At 40.8% G+C, this 19296-nt stretch overlaps 2 protein-coding genes across 3 annotated transcripts in view; one reads left to right on the top strand and one right to left on the bottom strand.

Annotated features, from left to right (window-relative positions):
- The window catches only part of LOC308059096 (cell cycle control protein 50C-like), a 35964-nt gene extending 27544 nt beyond the window's left edge, over positions 1-8420 (top strand). The window contains 3 exon segments of the mRNA XM_080376018.1: positions 3608-3754; positions 7613-7871; positions 8353-8420. The gene's annotated coding sequence lies outside the window, so the exon portion shown is untranslated.
- DCBLD2 (discoidin, CUB and LCCL domain containing 2) overlaps positions 639-19296 on the bottom strand; it is a 60363-nt gene continuing 41705 nt past the window's right edge. For both annotated transcript variants that reach the window (XM_080375981.1, XM_080375980.1), the window contains exons 6-15: positions 18196-18329; positions 17486-17526; positions 14647-14862; positions 12935-13059; positions 8855-9002; positions 8311-8478; positions 7251-7344; positions 6820-6869; positions 4961-5098; positions 639-3907 (exon numbers count right to left, since the gene is read on the bottom strand). In XM_080375981.1, the coding sequence (XP_080232107.1) occupies positions 3465-3907; positions 4961-5098; positions 6820-6869; positions 7251-7344; positions 8311-8478; positions 8855-9002; positions 12935-13059; positions 14647-14862; positions 17486-17526; positions 18196-18329 (1557 nt within the window). In that variant the 3' untranslated portion in view covers positions 639-3464. The remainder of the gene's footprint in view (positions 3908-4960; positions 5099-6819; positions 6870-7250; positions 7345-8310; positions 8479-8854; positions 9003-12934; positions 13060-14646; positions 14863-17485; positions 17527-18195; positions 18330-19296) is intronic.

Below are 19296 nucleotides of genomic sequence, written 5' to 3' on the forward strand. Positions count from 1 at the left end.
AGTCTGCTTGTGAAGTTACGAAGATGTTTCAGTTTGACAAGCACAGGACTCAGGAATTAGGCTCCTATACCAACCTTGTGCTCACAAAAGAGCAGCAATTATGATTTCCTTATTTTAGGAGCTGCAGTGCCAGAATTAAGAGAAAGAAGTGGAAAGCTTTGAAAGCTTTTTTCCAGTAACTGGAAGACACATGTGGTCTAGTTGAGGAATAAACTAGCAGCCCCTCTGCCAGTATGGAGGTGGTATGCTGCCTGGGAGATGGGGCGGGGGCTGTCTCTGCACCCGAGTGGTGGAGCCTGCCTCTCACGGCACTGACCGAGGGCAGCTGCCTCGGCCTCTCATCACCCAGGACTCCAGGGCCAGGTTCTGCCAGCTGCAGGGAAGCTACTACCAGGGAAGCTCCCTCCTGTGAGTACCAGTTGCCCCTGAGCAGCCTTCAGCCATGAGGAGAGTCTGGTGCTGGGGCAGGGACCTACCCAGCCTCTGTGGGTGGCTGCTGAACACACCCACTGCCAGGAGGAGGCAAGGTGGGCATAACCCACCCCCCACCCCCAGCTGTACCATGGTAACTCATAAATAACCCTTGCATTTCCATACAACAGAGGAACTGGATATAACATAGGTGTTAAATGCAAACATACTGAGTAATACCTATGTACAATTTATTTAAAATACTTTTAAACATACATATAAAACTCCCTCACTATTTTTACAGTCTAAGTTCTAGCAACATATACAAATACTGAGCAACTACAATACATGCTGAGGTAAGAACATACATTCTGGGAGAATACTCGAGTCAAACAAGATTGAAATACATTTTATATGCATATGTCTTCACACATAAGACAAACCGATTATATGTACCTCTGCACCTACTGGAAACGGAAGAATGCTGATCTTACGTGTGTCACGCAACTTACATTTGGGAATCAATATTTAAGTTTGTAGCATACATTTTAAACCCCACTGTTACATATTCAAATTTATCTTCTTAGCCCTAGCAGATAACGTGTTCAAAGCTGAATGCAGGGAGCAAAACTTCAGCCCAATTTCTTTCAGAAATGGACTTAAAAGCATCCACCCCAGTCAACAGCTTATGCTGCTCAGATAATGAGGCTGCATTATGGTTGCTTAAAAAATGACCCACTGTAGAGAAACTGTTTAATCCTTATACCATCTTAGCCTGCAGTACATCCACAGTTCTACCATACCTGGCCTACAGTAAAAATTAAATCCAGGCATGTTAATTTTACTGACTTGAATACATCCATTTATTTTTATGGCAGATTAATGTTTCTAAGCCTAAACTGGTACAGTTTCAGAATGCAGAGGTTTCTTAACTTGGCTGGAATAAGTATGCCACATCTTCGTGCAAACAAATGACCTCCCACCCCTCTCAAAATCAGCTCTGATAATTTCAAATTTGTAGTTGCTGCTGATGGGTAAGAACACTTACTTACCTGTTTAAGCAAAACTACAAAGATTGCAAACTAGGTCTATCAAGCAGAAAAAGTTGCAATAACATCAAAAGTAAAACTATAGGCAGGAATTCATTTTACATGAATGGGTCTTATATACCACCCTTACTTACATTCACATTTAGTCTTAGGCACCCAATTCTAAAAAACAACAAAAAAAAAATCGTTCTCAATGAATGATGAAAAAATTGTAGAATTAGGTTTTAAGGTAGCACAGAGCATATAATAACATATTCTAGCAGGCCACAAGTAATTCTGGATTACTGAGTTTATCTATAGCCCCCCTGTGCAAACAGTGATCAAGTGTTAGATTAGGATACTGCTCTAATATAAAGATACAGTGGCAGTCCTCAGTGTTTTACTTCCAATCTGGATGTTCTCCAGCTAGCTTAAGGACCCTGGGCAGTAAACAAGGCTGAGTTGAGTTACATCGCAGAAACAAAGAGTAACCACTGAAGGCCATAAAACTGGGCTAATGTGTAGGTAGGGAGTAGGTGTAAATTAATTCAGCATCTTCCCAACAGTGCTGCTGTTACAATAAAAATAAAGCATTTTTATTGTGGGGTTTTTTCTACTGCTTAGGTTAAAAAGCTGTGCTTTGTTTCTAATAAGACAAAAATGGCAAATACAACATCTGAACTGTTTTCATTTTTTGATTACCGAGCTAAAACCAGTCTACATTACCCCAAATGGAAGACTGTGTTCAGTCTTCTGGCAACGTGTTCATAGTAGGGAACACACTGGAACATTCAAAGGATGCAAATTCCATTAAATGCTTCTGAAATGGACACTCTTTGGAACAGTACTGCTTCTCATGCAAAGGTTTTAGAATCTTTTGTACTTCTAATAAGAACAATAATAAGAAAAGCCTCCTAAGGCTAAGGTTTTTCAGTTGTGCTGAAACGTACCATATGTGCTAAATGTGCGTGTAACACAAACTGTGCACCATTAGAATATTTATGTGCTTCCTTAAGCACTCACAAAAGTATATACACATCTTTCTTTGCCTAAGCTCCCATTTTAACACACAACAACAGATACCGACCGGGGGGCAGGGAGGGGGGGCAAGGTAGGCAGAGAGGGAGCCTCGGTCACCTTGACCACCTGGATGCTTCTTGCACAGTGACCATCAGGGAAGTCTGAATTCAAGGCAGATACTATTCAGAGTAGCTGTCCCTTAGTACGGCAGTATGTAAAAAGCGGTTGCTACGTAGCGTGCTTAGATGACTTCATGCCTCCTGGATCCCTAGGAATGAACAAGACTGAGTGGCTTAAGGAGATGAGGCAGGAAACAGACTGTACAGGCAGCAGATTCTGGTTTTGGAAGGCTAACAGAAATGATAGGAACCCTCTAAGGAACACACAGCTGATGATTCCCTAATCCTGTGAACAAAAGCTAAAATAACGTAATTAGAATCAAAGTGAGCATATGCCATGAAGTTAATGGGATTTTTGCCATCAGTCCTGACTGATAGTAGTTTTTAAAGTCCAAAGTTGTGTAGGTATTTTGTAGGGTAAAACTAATTTTAGCAGCTATAGAGCTTACATATAGATCTTAGAAAGTTAGGAGCTTTGGGTTTTGGTGTCTGTTCCCCACCCACCCCACCCCACCGCCCTGCCCTGAAATACTATCAATAGCAAGAAATTATTGGCTTTTGTACTTTAAATGGTTTCTCCCAATATATCATTCACATCTATGAATTACTGAAGTTGATCTTGAAGAGTTCTTCTCCCGTGTCTGACAGACAATTGTACAGTAGTAATAAAGAAGTCCACCATTTTGCAGGAGACAAGCTGTTAATTATATATACAGCTTAATGAAAGGCAGAATTACTGGTTTCCCTACTCCAATACCACATCTTTTGGTTCACCATTGTATTAGTTAAGACTAACAATATCAAAACAATGCGATTAAAAAATGAAACTGTCAACTTTATGGAACTGGCTTTTAAAAACAAGCCATCATTCTGCCTGACTTGTGAGCTAATTTGCTTCATCCTTGCTCCCAGTGGAATGGGCCACACTCTGTGGTACCTGGTACACCAATTCGGCAGTGACACCTGGCCCCGGCTGCCCCTTTGGTGTGTCATACAGCACCTGTGCTGATGATGTGCTATCTGTCCTAGATAAGAGTTTATTGTAAGTTCCAACCAGCGGAGGAGCTTGATTTGCTGCAGCTTTGAATGTGGAAATTGAAGGAACGGCAAGAGGTGTGCTGGCGTGGCTGGACATGTCCATGACTATTGGAGTTGCATATTCTGGTCCAGTTACAGGTAGTGGTTCAGCATATGCATGGTAAACTTCTTGTATGGGTGAATTGTAAGGGTCCAAATCGGCGTAACTTGCTTCTTTTCCTTCCTCTGGTTTAAAAGTTGATCTCTGATGAAGTGTTCCGACAATTCCCCCTACCAGTGGTTGAGCATACTCTTGTGTTGCAAGCCCCAACAAAACAAAAGAAAAACACAGTTAATGGAGTGGTTTTTTTGCAGTGGCATCACATTAAATGCAACCTGTCAAATACAACCTGTCAATAGTGTCACAGAGATGATTATCCTAGATCAAAGCAGTGGTCCACCTCCGTCCGCCAGTGCCAACTGATTTGGGAAAAGTCATTTCCACCCAACAGTTAAAGCCACGGGGATAGCCACAACATCCCAATTTCTCAGTTTTATACTTTCCTTGTGAGCTGCAATTTCCCATGCTGTAAATCTGCCTCAAAACAAAGTTTTCTGAAATGTTCTTCCCTGCAAAATTAGAATTAAATGAAATTATCCTGCCTGGCTTTGGATAAAGAGTGGCCCTTGGGGCAGAGGGTTTGTCCTTCTGAGCGGGGGTGGTCAGCTGAGATGTTTTAGTTCAACAGATAATCAGTTAAGCTTAACAGATAATAAGTTAACAGATAATAAGTTAAGCTTAGCTGGGTAAAAACAGAGAGGCAGCCAAAAAGAGAGAAGTAATTTTGCCTGCTGTGAAGCCATAATTCCTGCAGGTCTGTGTATTTCTGCCATCAGCAGGTAAGTACAGAACCAAAGGCACATCTTCCTCTAATGACTGGCATACGCCATTAACAGTAACGCTGCCTTTTCCAGAGCAAAAGAATGACTTAATCCATAAGAGTCCATGTAGGGAACCAAGTGCCATGTTTCAGATTTGTGCACAAAGGTAATGGGGTGAAGTTATTTCCAGTGCATGAAAATATAACCAAAAAAATCCTTCAACCCTTTATGGGGTTTAAGAAAAAGTACAAGTAAAGAAACTTCAGTGACTGCATTAACTTGGGAAATTGTCTATCTACAGTACATCAAGTCAATTAATACATACTTTTATGATACTCAGGAGAACAGATTTGAAAAAACCTGCATTTTAAGAAATGCAACAGAACTATTCATTTCTCCTCTGTTCCCCAAACCAAACAGGAAATAGTTAAATGTAGCTTATATACATGTAATTACACAGCCCACAAAAACAGTAAAATGTACCTGCAGACTCTGTTTGCAGCATTGTTGGGACCTCTCTTGGTCTTAGGTGACTAATTTCACTGCTGCTGTAGCGTACGGGAGTTTCTTCATGTTCTGCTGATTTGGTCGGGAGAAACTGCTTCATTCCTTTCCACCATCCTTTACATGGATTTAAAAAAAACCCAAACAAAAAAAAAACAAAACTGCATATATACTGTGTTTTAAGCTACTAAAGTATTTTTACACCACTTTCTATTTTGTAGTAGCAGGTGAACAACTCAATTACCAGTATTTGTATGACCCTGAGGTTACAAGACGCTTAACATTTTCTGGTAGACTGAAGATTCAGCGGTGACAACGTCACTCTCAGCCAGTCACCTTGCCTGAACACACCCCCTTCAAACACACACCTGCAGAACCGCTGCAGTCTAGTAAATCCATCCCCACATGTCCACTGGCAGCAGTGCTGGGGCTACTCATGACATTAATTAGTTCATAAAATAAAACACAGAAAATACTACGAAGTCAGCCATGATTACAATTTGTAAAACAAGTATGTACATAAAATTTTAGACAAACTCAGTCAAAACCTAAAAGTACATTTAATTCATGTAGTTTCTCGCTGCCAATGCCATGTTTCTAACTCATGTTGTTGAAAAAGGCTGATCAGTGAGTATTTACAGAAAACTGAATAAAGAGGATTTTAACTTCAGTGGAAATGCAAAGGAGTGACTGTGGTCATGACCATTATCTCAAGAGAAATTAGGGAGGGCTGGCTTTGTTAGGTTCCCCCCAGTAGCCAGAGCCATTCTGGTTTTGCTGACCATTAACGTATTTCATTCCAGCTGTAAGAGACCATCCTGCAGGTAAAGCCCAAGAAACAGGAAATTCAAAACCACAGAACACTGTTTAGCAAAATCTGATGTAGCCTATGGGAGGGGATGGACAGAGGTTCCACAGGAAAGCAGAGCAACATTATTTTGATACTGCGTTTTGCCAAATTTTATTCTAAAACAGGCTTGCATACTGAACATTTACATTTAAGCAAACAGGAAAAAAATCTGTCCTCTCCATTACTGCCATCTAAATACAGGACACTTTGAGTTGAGTCTAATATTCTAAGACAACAATGCTATGACCTACCAGAAATGGACATGTAATAAACAAAAACCGGGTCATGAAGAGGTTTCTTGTCTAAAGGATAAGGCAACACTTAAAACGCCAGTGAGCAAACACGCAGATCTGGAAATTGTCAGCATGAGGCCAGAGTCGTGGAGCACAGTCACACAGCCAGTACAAACCCGGCTGCTGCTGCAGCCCTGTACACTGGAACAAGCGTTTTCAGGACACTTGCTAAGTGCTGCTTGGTGGAATTGTCTGATTTCAAGCTCATGGGGCACAAGACAGTAGGATGGAAAATATGCCCGAAAGGGGATCGCTGCAGGCAATCCCACGTGCTTACTAGGGCAGTGAAGAAAGACAAACCCTGACAGACTTTATACACCAAGATGAAAGGTTTTTTTCCAGGACCAAAAAAGTATCAAACAGATGATTACCAAACATATAAAGACATTCCTCAGAAATTACTTTTCCCCTCATGTTGTGTAATTAAGAGGTTCTATACTTCGTTTACTAAAAAAAAAAAAGATCTGAAGCTGTAAGCTCTTAACAGGAGACAAGGCATTTTCTATTTCTGAAAAAAATAATCAGGGAATGAAGCAGCTAAGCCTGTCCAGAAAAGAAATTCAGTGTTCACTATGCCTACATCAGTTAGCACTGAAGAGGCTTCTGCTAGTGGAAGCCAACTGTGCCACTGCAATCCCAAATACGCATCAAACCAAAACCACCAAGTAAAGGATTTCATAAAAGCATTTTGTTACCTGCACGATCCCAGTAAGGCAGATCATAAGTGCCCTCAGTTTTTTTCTTGCTGTGAAAAAAAGAAACAATGGGTATTTTAGCTAGTTTGTTGGAAGATGTGTTAATTAACTACAGCAATGATCACTTTGGCTGTAACTGGTCCTCAAATTTAAAAGTATAAGCACCAGTAACCTGGCTTGCTATCACCAGTCTGCTGCTCCTGGAGAAACCAGTTTTCAGTAAAAGCATTTCAAATGAAGAGTCACAAAAAGATGTTTTCACTGTCCTTGCTATTCAAGTGAGCATTTTTCACAGAGAATACAATTGTGAAAAAAAATCCTTCCACCAGTGTAGACCTCGTAGTTCCCATAGCAAGATACATGCAGCATTTCATTCCCACGCACCAAGCCACCAGTCATTTAAAGCACTTTTCATTCATCTGTTCATTTACCGGTTTCTCCAATGCCACGCACAAACTAAGATAAGAATCAGAGTAGTGAAGACCATCACCAGTACTGGAACCAGAACTGCTGCCAATGCCACATCTGAAAGCCATTAAATTAAGTGGTGTCAGACAGAAGAGCTTCTCATACATCAGTTTTTAATTTGAAAATTACTCAGGTAAAGCACACAGTTTTCATGTAGTGTCTTAACACCAAATCCCCAGCTAAGCTACCCCACTGAATGCTCCCAGTCTAAATGTCAACTAACATCCACCTCTTCTACGTGTATGCACAGCTGGGATTTTTGCAAGGTTTTTCAAAGTCAACAGATTGCTTTAATAGAAGTAAGTGTGGTTTTTTTTTCTTTTAGAACAATGTATTTCAGTATTAACAAGGAAAATCAAGTGAGCCCAGGAATACGCAACCACTGAAGTTTGAAGTTCCTGTACGAAGTACTTGTCACAGAGTGCCTTAACAGTTAACCACAAGCAGTGTATGCTGGGTCTGCATGTGAAACAGGACCATCCCTGCCCCTGGCATCCAAAGGTCACTTCACCCATGCCTACATCTGCAGGGAGCCCGCTCCCTTTCCTGACAATTTTCTTGGATAGACAAAATGATGATGCCAGGTGATGTTTTTTGAATTTCATGCCAACATGACTGCTCCGTAAAAATTACCTATGTTGAAAGCATTTTGTCCTAAGAAATTATCAAATTAAATAACAAAGCAGCTACACCTGATTAATTCTGAAGGGAAGTCCAAGTTGCAACTTCTTCTGACAAAATTTATTCATTCATTAAAAGCTGAACTCAGTTTGAACAGGTTTTGAAAGACGGAATTTACCATATGCATAAAACTTGGCAGATTGGTTTTGTTTCTGCACACAGTATGCAACCTGTACATTTTTTACGATATGTATATGTAATAACTGGTAAATATTAAAAAGAAGAGATTGATAATATGCTACAATATATTGTTGAGAATATTTAAATTCAGAAAGCACACTTAATATATACCAAAGTACTGTAAGGACTTCCCAGACACTTCTACTGCTTAACTGTGGATACCTTTGGTTACACTTGGAGTCACTGTGGTATTTTTTATTTCAGGTGTGAAAGTTGTTTTGTCTGTCTGCAATGAAGTCTTCACTGAATGAATAAAGTCTTCACTAAAGTCATCATTCTTGTCATTCTTGTTCGGAGGTGGCGGTGCCACGGTGATTTTAGGAGCACGCCCTGTAGAAGAGAAGACATTATTAAATAATAAGTTTATTGAAGTGGTCGTTTTCCATGTTCCTTTTCAGGAGAAGAGAGCTGGAACACTTTGCTCTAAAGCTTTTGTTCATGTTACAGAATGACAAAAAAACCCCCGTGAATCAGTAACATGGAAAGCAAGTGACCGGTGTCTTTTGAAACACTTATTACCTTGTTTACGCCTATACAGGGTATCTTCCAGGTTAAGTGTAATAGCTTTGGAAGAAATTCAGAAGAATCAGTTACAGAAGGATTATGCAGCTAAGAAATACTTTTATCATCTCATTGAAAATATACCCACAATGTAATCTTTGCCAAATTGTTTCACTGCTTGTTGAAAGGTTTTCAGTTGCCTTACCTATACTAAACTGACATCCTAGCAATTCTACTTTCATCGCAATTTTCTTGTGCCATTTTAAGGGGTTAATCCTAAAAAAGCGTGCAATAATAGGTGGAATGAAATTATTGCGAACTTCCTGGTACAATTCAGTGTTCCCTTGAAATACCTAGAAAAGGAAGGGGAAAAAAAAAAAAAAAAAAAAAAAGAGAGGGACAAACATTATGTTATACAAAAGCAATAGCAACTAAGTAACTACAACCAATTTTGTTGTTTTATTTAGGGTAACTACAACCAATTTAGATATTTTATTTAGGAAAAATAAGTGGTGCAGAATGCTGAAAATTCACCCCAGAATGGTGCTGCTGCCTGCACATATCCACTCACTTTGCCCTATCAAATATATGACTAAATAAAGGGGGGGCGGGTGTACATGTATACACGCAACTACTTCAGAATAAAGGTACCATGTAATATTCTACCGCTGCACCCCAAGCAATGCATGCTGTTAAAGACATCATGTTTATGGCACCGAGTAATTCTAACTCAGTCCTTTTTGGTATTTTGCACTTGCTTTTCAAATACATATAGCAAAACAAGCAGCTGTGACAACGTGAAAGCAGGAGTTCTGTGGCGCTGGCACACAGCCTGACAGTTTAAGCACCGTCTGTCTGGGCATGGCATTTCTTGGAAAGCGCTGAGAGAGGCAGGCAGGTATGCAATGAGCCTGTCCTCTAGCAGCTGCTGGCTGCAAGGGCTGCACCACATGTGAAACAGGGCTCGGCTCGGACTGCGGGAGCGCTCGGTGTCACCGGAGCCAAGGGCACCGGCTCTGCACCAGGGATGGGTGCTGGTCTCTCACTGCTGGTCCTCACACACAAAGAACTCATAAAAACGTGACAATCTGGTGAAATGTACAAACTGTAAGCCTATAGTTGCAGTATGATGTGGTGTAAGCACGCTGACAAACGTACAGCCAACTACAGGTTTTGCACCACCCTGCTTAAAATAATACAGAAACTAAGCCCAAACTCCAACCCAGCAAGCCATCCCATCTCCTCTGGGAGGACTGGTTTGGTATCATGCCTTTGGGTAGGAAGTGAACTTGTCTCTCCACGTTCGTGGGTAGCACTTGGGCTCTGGCTCCGCAGATGCAGCCCTTGGGTGCTATTGTGACACATCTCCATGGAGGTGGCAGTAAACAGTAATGTTTGGTTTTAAAGCACCAGTAGAGACATTGCAAATCATGCTGGACATAACACAGAACAGAATTAGGGCACTTGCCTGAAAAATAAATACTATGAGTTTTGAGTTTTCTGCTCACTCACACCACTTGGTGAACAGTAAAGCATCTTGCCACTCTTGAGGTCAAGCCTACTTGTGTGACAGCTGATGCGTCTGCATCAAATGGAGCAGTGGAGTTATTTAGCACCTTTCCGATCAATGCAGATCAGTGGTGTTTCAATCTTGATACCCAAAATAGAGCTTTTTGTATTGCACCCCTGTGTTTAGGTTTTTGTAACAAAATGAATACAATATCCCTACAGGTTTGAGAAAAAAACAATAGTTCCAGGAAACTATCCATTCAAAAGCCCAAACAACTCCAAGTGACTCTTGCCTGGGCTCCCTGACATACAGAACCTGTATCCCTTCCCAGAAGATACACAAGCCTCATTACTGTTACTTACACATAAAAATTTTGGTTTGTCCTTACTCATGTTTGAAAGCACTGACTGATCAAATAGACATATAAGTCAATTTAGGCACGGAAACATAATCTGGTAATTCAAATGAAGTACCTCAAGTGTACTGGCTTTTCTACACCTTAAATTAGTAACCAGAATTTTCATTTTTATGTATCTAAGTAACACTATCAAACTCACTGCTAACCCATTCACGTACTGAACACCTCATGTTTGCCTTCAAAGCGTATAGTCTCTGCTCGTCCCCCACTTACTGCAGTGCAGATGTACAAGCACATGGCTCTTGGTGATATTTTTCCTGCTCTGAATTTAAGTTTATTGTTCTTAAATATACTTGCTAGCAATGAATGAAGACAGATTAAATGCAGAAGTCTATGGTGTTATTTTGGAAATAAATGAGTAATACAAAGCAGTCACAGTTTCTGTGTCTACAGAAGACAGGGTTCCAATGTACACAATGTACAGCACCTTCTCCCCTTAACTAGGGCCCTCATTATTTTATTTTATTTTTTTAATGACAGACTTGTGGCTACATATCTCCCCAGAGAATTATTTGTTTTGGTTAAAGATGCAAACAAGAAGTAAAATACAGAGGCGACTGTTTGAGGGGATGTGCCCTGCCCGATCTGCTGCACTGTCTCCTTTTTTGTGCTGTGCCTGCTGGTGCCCACTGCTAAAGGAGGGCGGCAAGCTGCATCTGGCTACCTGAGCCACAAATGCAGAAGTTACAAATTAGAAAAACAGATGCCCAACACTAAAAATTAGTCTCAATTCAGGTTTCTGAGGCTAAGCCTGTAACAGCAAAGGCCACAGGAATCATTAACATTGACTATTATCGTCACAAAAGATTAACACTAAATTAATTCTTTACTCCAGGCTTTTATTAGTCAAGCTTTTGATGTCAAGTGTTATGATAATAACTTAACTTTACCTGCAGCTCAATATTTTTGTTCATTTATTTTTTTGGACAAAAAAAAAAATTGCTTCTGAGCTCAAGACAGTGCAAGTTTTCTTGTAAGAAATTACTTTCGTATTGCATTTACTATCAAACTCTCCATCTGCCTCTGTGCTGTCAATCAAAACTTTTCCAACATGCAACTTTCCCATTTTTCCCCAGTTCAAGCATTTTATCATCATCTTTTCATATAGGAAAATTTTAAGAAAAGCTTTTCTTGAGTACTGACAGATCTCTAGAAGCAATTTGCAAAGAGGACTATAGGAAACCCTTGGAAAGGTTTCTAGTGTCCTGAACAACGTCAGGAATTTCAAATGTCTTTAAAAAAAAAAAATGGGGAATAGCACCTCCTGGTTGGTCTGGTGGGCAATTATGTCAGGCTTCAAGAAGCCTACCTGCATATACATCCAAAAGCAAAGCTGTATCAAGTGAGATGACGTCAGACAGAGCAAAAATCTGCTGGTTTTGAAGTTCTGAAGCCCCAGAGATCAACCATGCCCAACCCTTTTTTCTGTCACTTAATGACAGCTGGCACTAACTGCATATGTACGGTTCTTCATGCATTGTACCTAATGATATAGAGAGGGCAAAAAAAGATCTGTTTCTGTAATTTCAAGCTCAGTAATTTTTTTCATTTCATGAATTTGCAAGAAAAACAATATGCTTAAATTAAAAGGCAACAGCTGCAAAGGTTTTCAAAGAAAATAAACTAAACATGAAGCCTAAATCTAGGTGGCTCGCTAGCTGAGATTTTATTTTATGGCCAGAAGAGGGCACTGAAAAACTAGCAAAAGATGCTGGATTTCCGTTTTACTACTTCATGTTAACAGTCTGTTAGCTCATGTGTAGGTTCAAAAAGATGGACAGGCCTCCTTAGGACCCATTTCTAAAAAGTCACTAGGTTATTAGTTACTATTACGTGTATGCAATACTACATGTATACATGCAATACTACATTGCGTGGCAAAGTATTTTGCCATCTGAACATACCATTTCATTTTTTAAGGAAACCCCTCTGCAAGGGCCGATCTATTACACAAGCAAGAAAATTACCAGTATTTTGTCATAAAGTAAGATTGGTAGAAACATTATAAAAGATGGAAAGTTATACAACCCCTAAGGTTTATTCTGTAACCACAAGAGGATAAGAAAGTAAACTTTAAAGAAATCTGTTTACTCTTAAAGGGACACAGTGCCAGACAGCTCACCACTACCAAGGGAAGTTTCTTGTATAGAGCATTCCCACCCACAAATAGTAATAAAAATAATCTCTGAATTTCAGGACTGTTCAAATCCTTACATATTTGCATATTTTCATGTTATCTTCTGTATAGATGCTGAAAAGGAAAGTTACTTAATGTTTCCTCACCATACCAAAACTAGTCTCATTTACAGGTGTGACACCTCCACAGAACGTACCTAGGAAGTATGCGGTACTTTTACCTTATCTTTATCCATGCCAGGTTCTCTGTATACTGTCCATTTCTGTGCATCATCACTGTACAAAATTCTGTAGGCTGAGACATAATAGTAGAACCCTGCTAAGGTCGATCCAGTAGTTATAATACCTGTGAAAATTAAGGTGCCTAATTAGACAAAATACTAGTACCAGTTTGTAAAAATTAATTGATCAGCTTTTGAATCCACAGTTACACAGCTGGAACCTCCACTGGTCCAGTTACATTTCAAAACGTTTATCCAAGGGGCCAAGGTCTGAAACTTCTACAGTGACAGAAACAGTAATAATTTTACTTTTATATTTGAATTCTCACGATACAACCTTGCTAAGCACTTTTCCCCTACTTCTTGATGGAAACAGCCTGTTCGTTTGACCACGGCCCACTCCTGCCTCAGCTGCTGGGACAGCATCACTCTTCCCTGCTTTTGTACTGCCAGCCTAAAGGGACCACTGAACTTCCTACAGCTGACACCAGCGCTGCAGAACCACTCACACGGGAATTCTGTTTTGTAAAAGCTTATTAGCACAGAAATTAGAGTAATGTAAAATCCAAACAGTCCCCAGGGAGGTAATAACAAAAGGCTGCTGGCAAACCTGAGTTGCTTAATGACAGGAAGCCAAGCTGCTGATGGCAGGGTGTGCAGCTGATCTTACAGAGACCGACCACGCATGTGAGAAAGAGACAAATCTAAACTGACTGAAGGAGGACATTTCACTATAGTCTTAAAGCCCAGGACTCTATGAAGCATACTTTATTTTTTAAGTCAGATTGCAAACACAGTCATTAACAACAATGAATCACCTCTGAACAATTAAATCAACATAGAAAACAGAATAACATCAGCACAGAAGATACAACAGCTGCACTGCCACTAGTTAAGGCTACCCCTGAGGTTAAACCCAGAACGCAAATGCCTCAGTGCTTCACCATGGGCCACGCTGTGACCAACAGGAACAGGTAACTGTGAGCTCACTCGCTCGCCCAACTCCCAAAATGCGAAGCAAACCATCCAGAGCGGATTGGGAAACAGCACCTCCAACCAGCTGTCTCTCCAAATAAACACAGCTACTAAAATCATGATGGATGGTCCACCTCTGGGAAGGAGCAGAGCCTGACCTGGGCCCTGGCTGCATCAGTCTGCACTGTCTGGTCTGTGGGAAAGCACAACAGACTGCGGAGGGGCCCCCCATCCCCAACACTTGGCCCAAGCCCCACTTCAGGCAACGAGGCGAAGGGGAGGTTGCCAGCTGGTTTGCTTTGTCTGCTCCTTATCCCACATTGCACTGCAACCGCTCCTATCTCCGCTGTTGGATTCATTGTGGCCATGACGGGCAGCAGGGAAAACCTAGACACATAAGCCAGTACACTTGCATCAGAGGTACCAGTGGACTGAGCTGACTGGATATGGATTTGTACCTCCAAGGAGACAATCAGCAGGAAACGAGAAGCATCAAGGATCCAATAAAACCACAGGAAACATTTCAACAAATACTGACGGAAGAGGCGTTCTCTACTATGCAACTCCACCTGTTCAACTCCAGGCTCCCCAGCATATTAGCTAGGACCTGGGACCACATTTGCTGTAATGGTAATTAAGCGTCACTTGGACTTTGTCTAAGACCAAGCACTGGAAAAAAGGGAGCCAGTAACCAAACTTTTTGAATGCCGCTTAAAAGCCACATCAGATTCACCTACCTGTTATTCTCTTTTCTTTATTCAAGTCAATCTGCAACCACTGATGTTCATTGCTGATGAAAGCAGCCCAAGGAGGACCAACCCTTTTTAGTCTGGCATTTTCGGGTTTCCACATGTCCACTTGTCCTGTTGGGTCAGACCTCTCCAGAATAGATGATGCCGTGATCTGGGAATCAGGGATTACCCCGGATTCCATCCCTAGTGTCCCATAGCAACCTGAGCAACACAAAAGGTGAGGAATCAAAATGAAAATTCAAGTTACACAATTATTTTACCTGCTTGGATTTTAAGACTTTACATGCAAATATTAAACTGCCATCTAAATTTATTCCATAAAAACATTACCAACAAATCACACCATCTTCTGCTTTCTAACAGTGATGCCAGAACAACAGTGACGCTGGAACCAAACTTGTGGTCATGATTATCTCAGGATTTATGCCTGTTCAAGAGTAAGGTGGATATTCTCTCAAATTACCACCCAGAGCAAGCACTAGATGAGAAGCTTTGGAGGAGCTGTCATGGTTTAAGAGTACTTGATCATATGTTCCTTTTTTTATGTCTATATCACTTCCTGGGTTTTAAACCCACCCCAGGATCACAATGTTAATTTGGACAATACACCAAAGCACGTAGGAAGCCCTTGAGCTCAAACACATCCTAGAAATTAAGTCATGTTTTTTGTCATCATTCTTACTCAAAGTTCTTGCCGTGTCACATTCTGCTGATGGCCAAAACACATCCCCTGAATTCCTGGCTAAATTTCCTTGTGGCTAGTTGATACCCATTTGCTCTTTGCTGAAATCTGGTTCTGCAGTGCCAACAAGTATTCCCCAGATCCATCAGCTGAGAGCAACCTCTGCCTTCAGCCAGCCAGCCTGAAGAAGGCAGCCTGGCTTCCCTTTTGCTGTGAGCTCCCCCATCCCTGCAGGCACCTCTGCAGCCCCACTCCACACTGACCCCTCAACAGGGGAGGCGCAGGTGGCAGAGCCCACATCCCACTGGATGCCAGACAAGGCTTTGCCAATGCTCTGTGCAACGGCATTAACAGTTCACTGACCCGACGGGCCGTACTTCACCAGCTGCAGCACAGGATCACATTAGCACTTCACTAACTGAATCCCTTCCCTCATCTGTCCTTGCCATCTAACAAGCTACCGGTGTGCAGCAGAAATGCCTCAGTCTCTGCGTACCCCCTCATACATGCTCTGTGATCCTTCAATTAATTTCTGTTACTCAAGTCTCAAAGTCAGCCAGGTCTTCCTGTACAAATAGTTCCACCTTCCTCTGCACTAAACGCACCTGTAGCATTAGTAACATGCTCTTCCGTTTTGTAACAAGTCATGAAACCAACTGTTATGGCAGAGCTACACTAGTAACTTCACCACAGTGTGATAAACCTCATCTGAGCATACTATGGAGGTCCTCTTTGTCCTTCAGCTAACCCCTAGGCCACCCAACTACACACATTTTAATCTAGACTTGCATCTTGGCTCTAGCTTATTCAATTTCTCAAACGTGTCACTGAAATCCGTATCTAGATCTGGATCCAGATCCAGCCTAGATCAGCATTTTCTCCTATCTCTTCATATTTCCAGGCTATTTAATTACTTTCATATACACTGTCAGATCACATTTTGAAAGACAAAAAAACCACAACAAATGCTGCCTCGATCACTGTGTTTAATATTCTCCATGCATAAGGTCACCAGACATGCAATTCCTTCTTCCAGCTCTTGTAGAGGTCTGGAGGAAAAATTATTTGAGTATTATGTGGATTATATTTTCTAATTTTCACTTGTTTGTATACATTGCCATCTCCAAACACCCCTGCCCACTGGATTCCTGACTTTATATTCCCATCCAGCATCAGTTTTATTTATATATTAGGAAAAGTGCTTGTTTACTTTTGAGAAGTATGTGTATGATTTCCCCTTTTGTTTAAAAAAAACCTTTATCCTTACAGAAAACAGATGCAATGCTTTTGTTGTTGGTTGGGGTTTTTTTTACGTTAATTAAAACAGTTAAAAAGAGCCTAAACAAAGGCCACTGTCTTCACAATACTTCCAACATCCATTCAAAGGATGGCAATCAAAGTGACTTAAAGAAAAGTGACTCCCCTTTAGAGAACTACAGCTTATTTATTTGAAAAATAGGTAATTGATAGAAAGTAAAACTGTGCAATGCAGAAAGGTTGACAAAGGGGCAACACTTGCTCTACCAACCAGCAACCAGGTACACGTTTACAAAACGTGTCATGGCAGTCAAGCAGGAACACAACTTACACACAGAGCCAGGCCCAAGAGATGCCCTTCCAGAGCAAGAGAGAGAAGGAATTTATCACATAGCATTGTGCAAGAATATGGCAGGAAAAAAAGTAAAAGGAGGTAGAGAAAGTTGAGGCATCATTTGGGGATTTCTGCTAGCTCTCTTAGGGAGCAACAAGGGAAGTGTACCGAGTAAACCTGGAAAAAGCCTAGAACGCACAGTTGTCACAAATAAAGAGCAACTCTCAGGTGCCCAGCTCTGCTTTAGCAGTGTGTTTGAAGTATGGGAGTCAAGTCACTTTAAACCAGACTATAACAGAGGAACATAACCTGAAACAATCTCTTTCTGCAGATAAGCAAGGCTTCCTTTATACATCACTATCTATAAATAGTGATAACAATCATCAAAATGAGACAGTAAACCAATTCAAATATACATTACTGAGGAATGCAGTAAAAAAAGTCTCACTAACTAGGAAAAAAAAAGAGAGAAATAAAAAACCCGCACATGCATTTCTACGCACAAGATTTGTAAGAAAGTATCAAGACATAATACATGTAATAATGCTTACCGCTTGTCTTAAATGTGAAGAGACTTGTAGATAATGGTCCCCTGCACAGAACAAAAGATTAAATTTTTTGTGGTAGTCAGTGAAGAAAACTGAAAGAGTCTGTCTTCAATTTCTTTTTCTTGTGTGCTTGCTACTGAAACCTATGCACATAAACGCCTGAACAAGCACTTCCCTATTAATGTAACACTCCCTGCCATCAAGCTGCAGCGTCTTCAGCACCGACACTTTTTCAACTGACATCTAGTCCAGATATACCGAGTTACAGGCTTTCAAACAAACATCCATCCAGAAAACGGGAAGACTTCATTAAAATGCTTCCCTTTCAAATTAAGCTAATCATAATAACAAGACACAGTCTCCTCTGACTGCTCTCATTCCTGGGACTTCTGAAATAAAATGAGAGTCTTTTCCCTGCAACTAAAAAGATGCCATTAAATTATTACTTTTCCACAAACCACTATGAATTTATGGTCATGCCACACATTTTGCAAGATAAAACCTCCTCGCAGAATTTGGAAAATTAATCTTTATAGTCTAGAGGTTAAAAATATCTGGTAAAACAATCACACCACGGCAAAAGAGCATTTTGAGAATCTTACAGAAGAGAACCTATCCACAGAACAGCTCCACTAGCTGAAATTCATCCTGCAATGGGACACTACCAAGATCTAGGGTGCTAAAGAAAAAGAGAACATGGGAAGTATACTTACACTTTTGAGGTGACATTGTTAGCCAGGGAGCCTTCATAGTATGGAATGCCCTTGCTGATTACAACATTGATTTGGCCACCCAGCGTATCTGACACGACGCCTGCATGAACACCAGCCATACAAAGTGATGATGACTTGAAGAGGGGGGGAAGAAAAATTTAACACTACATTGTAAAAAAATTAAATACTATACTATATATTGTAAACGCTACATAGTCCAGTTAGTCTTTGTTATTCTTACATGAAGATACTGTTCTTATTTAACTGTTATCTCCATTATTTAGAAACCATTCATCTTTGATTTATTATAGAATTTATACAAACAGAAGGTCCTACATTTCACTGTATCCTCATCCAGATATATTTGGAATGTAACTCTTGTAATTAAATAAGATCAAACAAATTACAAAGGTGAATCAGTTTGAAAAAGCCAGCCAGCCAGACTTTCAGTCTACAATAAATCTATCACGTTAGACAATAGAGTTCAATACATTAATACATAGGAAACCTTTTAATAGAAAGCACACTGAAAGTTGTTTTTTTTTCATTTTCTCACAATTAAGGAGTGATGCACTGCAGATTTCATAGCTTTTAGCTGATGGGTTATATATTTTATTTTAATTCATGGTTAAATATGGTTTAGCCACCCAGCACTCTGATCCATAGAAACCCACAGTAATACATGAATACAATTAATACTAAAGAAGCCAATTACCTAGGTTATACAGAATCAATGGAGATCAGTTATGCAAAAAGTTTTTGCAGGACATCCTGTTCTTTCCTTCTCTCCCTGAACGAGCGTTAGCCCAGATCCACTAACAAGTGTCACAGTGGCACTGCCATCTCGCTGGCTTGCAGGCCAGCTGCGCCACAGAGAGCAGGGCTGACTCACCACGCCGAGACCTTTGGGTGCACCCCAGAGGGAGCAAAGCAGGACACCTCTATCTCCTGGACAAAAGCTAGCCCAGGAGATCTTCTCCAGCTGGGAATCAAACCCTTCTGGGCTTAACCAAGAAACACCCTAGTGCTCAGGAGCACAGAAACAGTCCAGTTCCAAAAGAAGTTTAGCAGCAGCGGCTTTGTACCATGGCTTCTGGGAGA

This window comes from Falco punctatus (genome assembly GCF_963210335.1).
Source record: "Falco punctatus genome assembly, chromosome: 2".
Lineage (NCBI taxonomy): Eukaryota > Metazoa > Chordata > Aves > Falconiformes > Falconidae > Falco > Falco punctatus.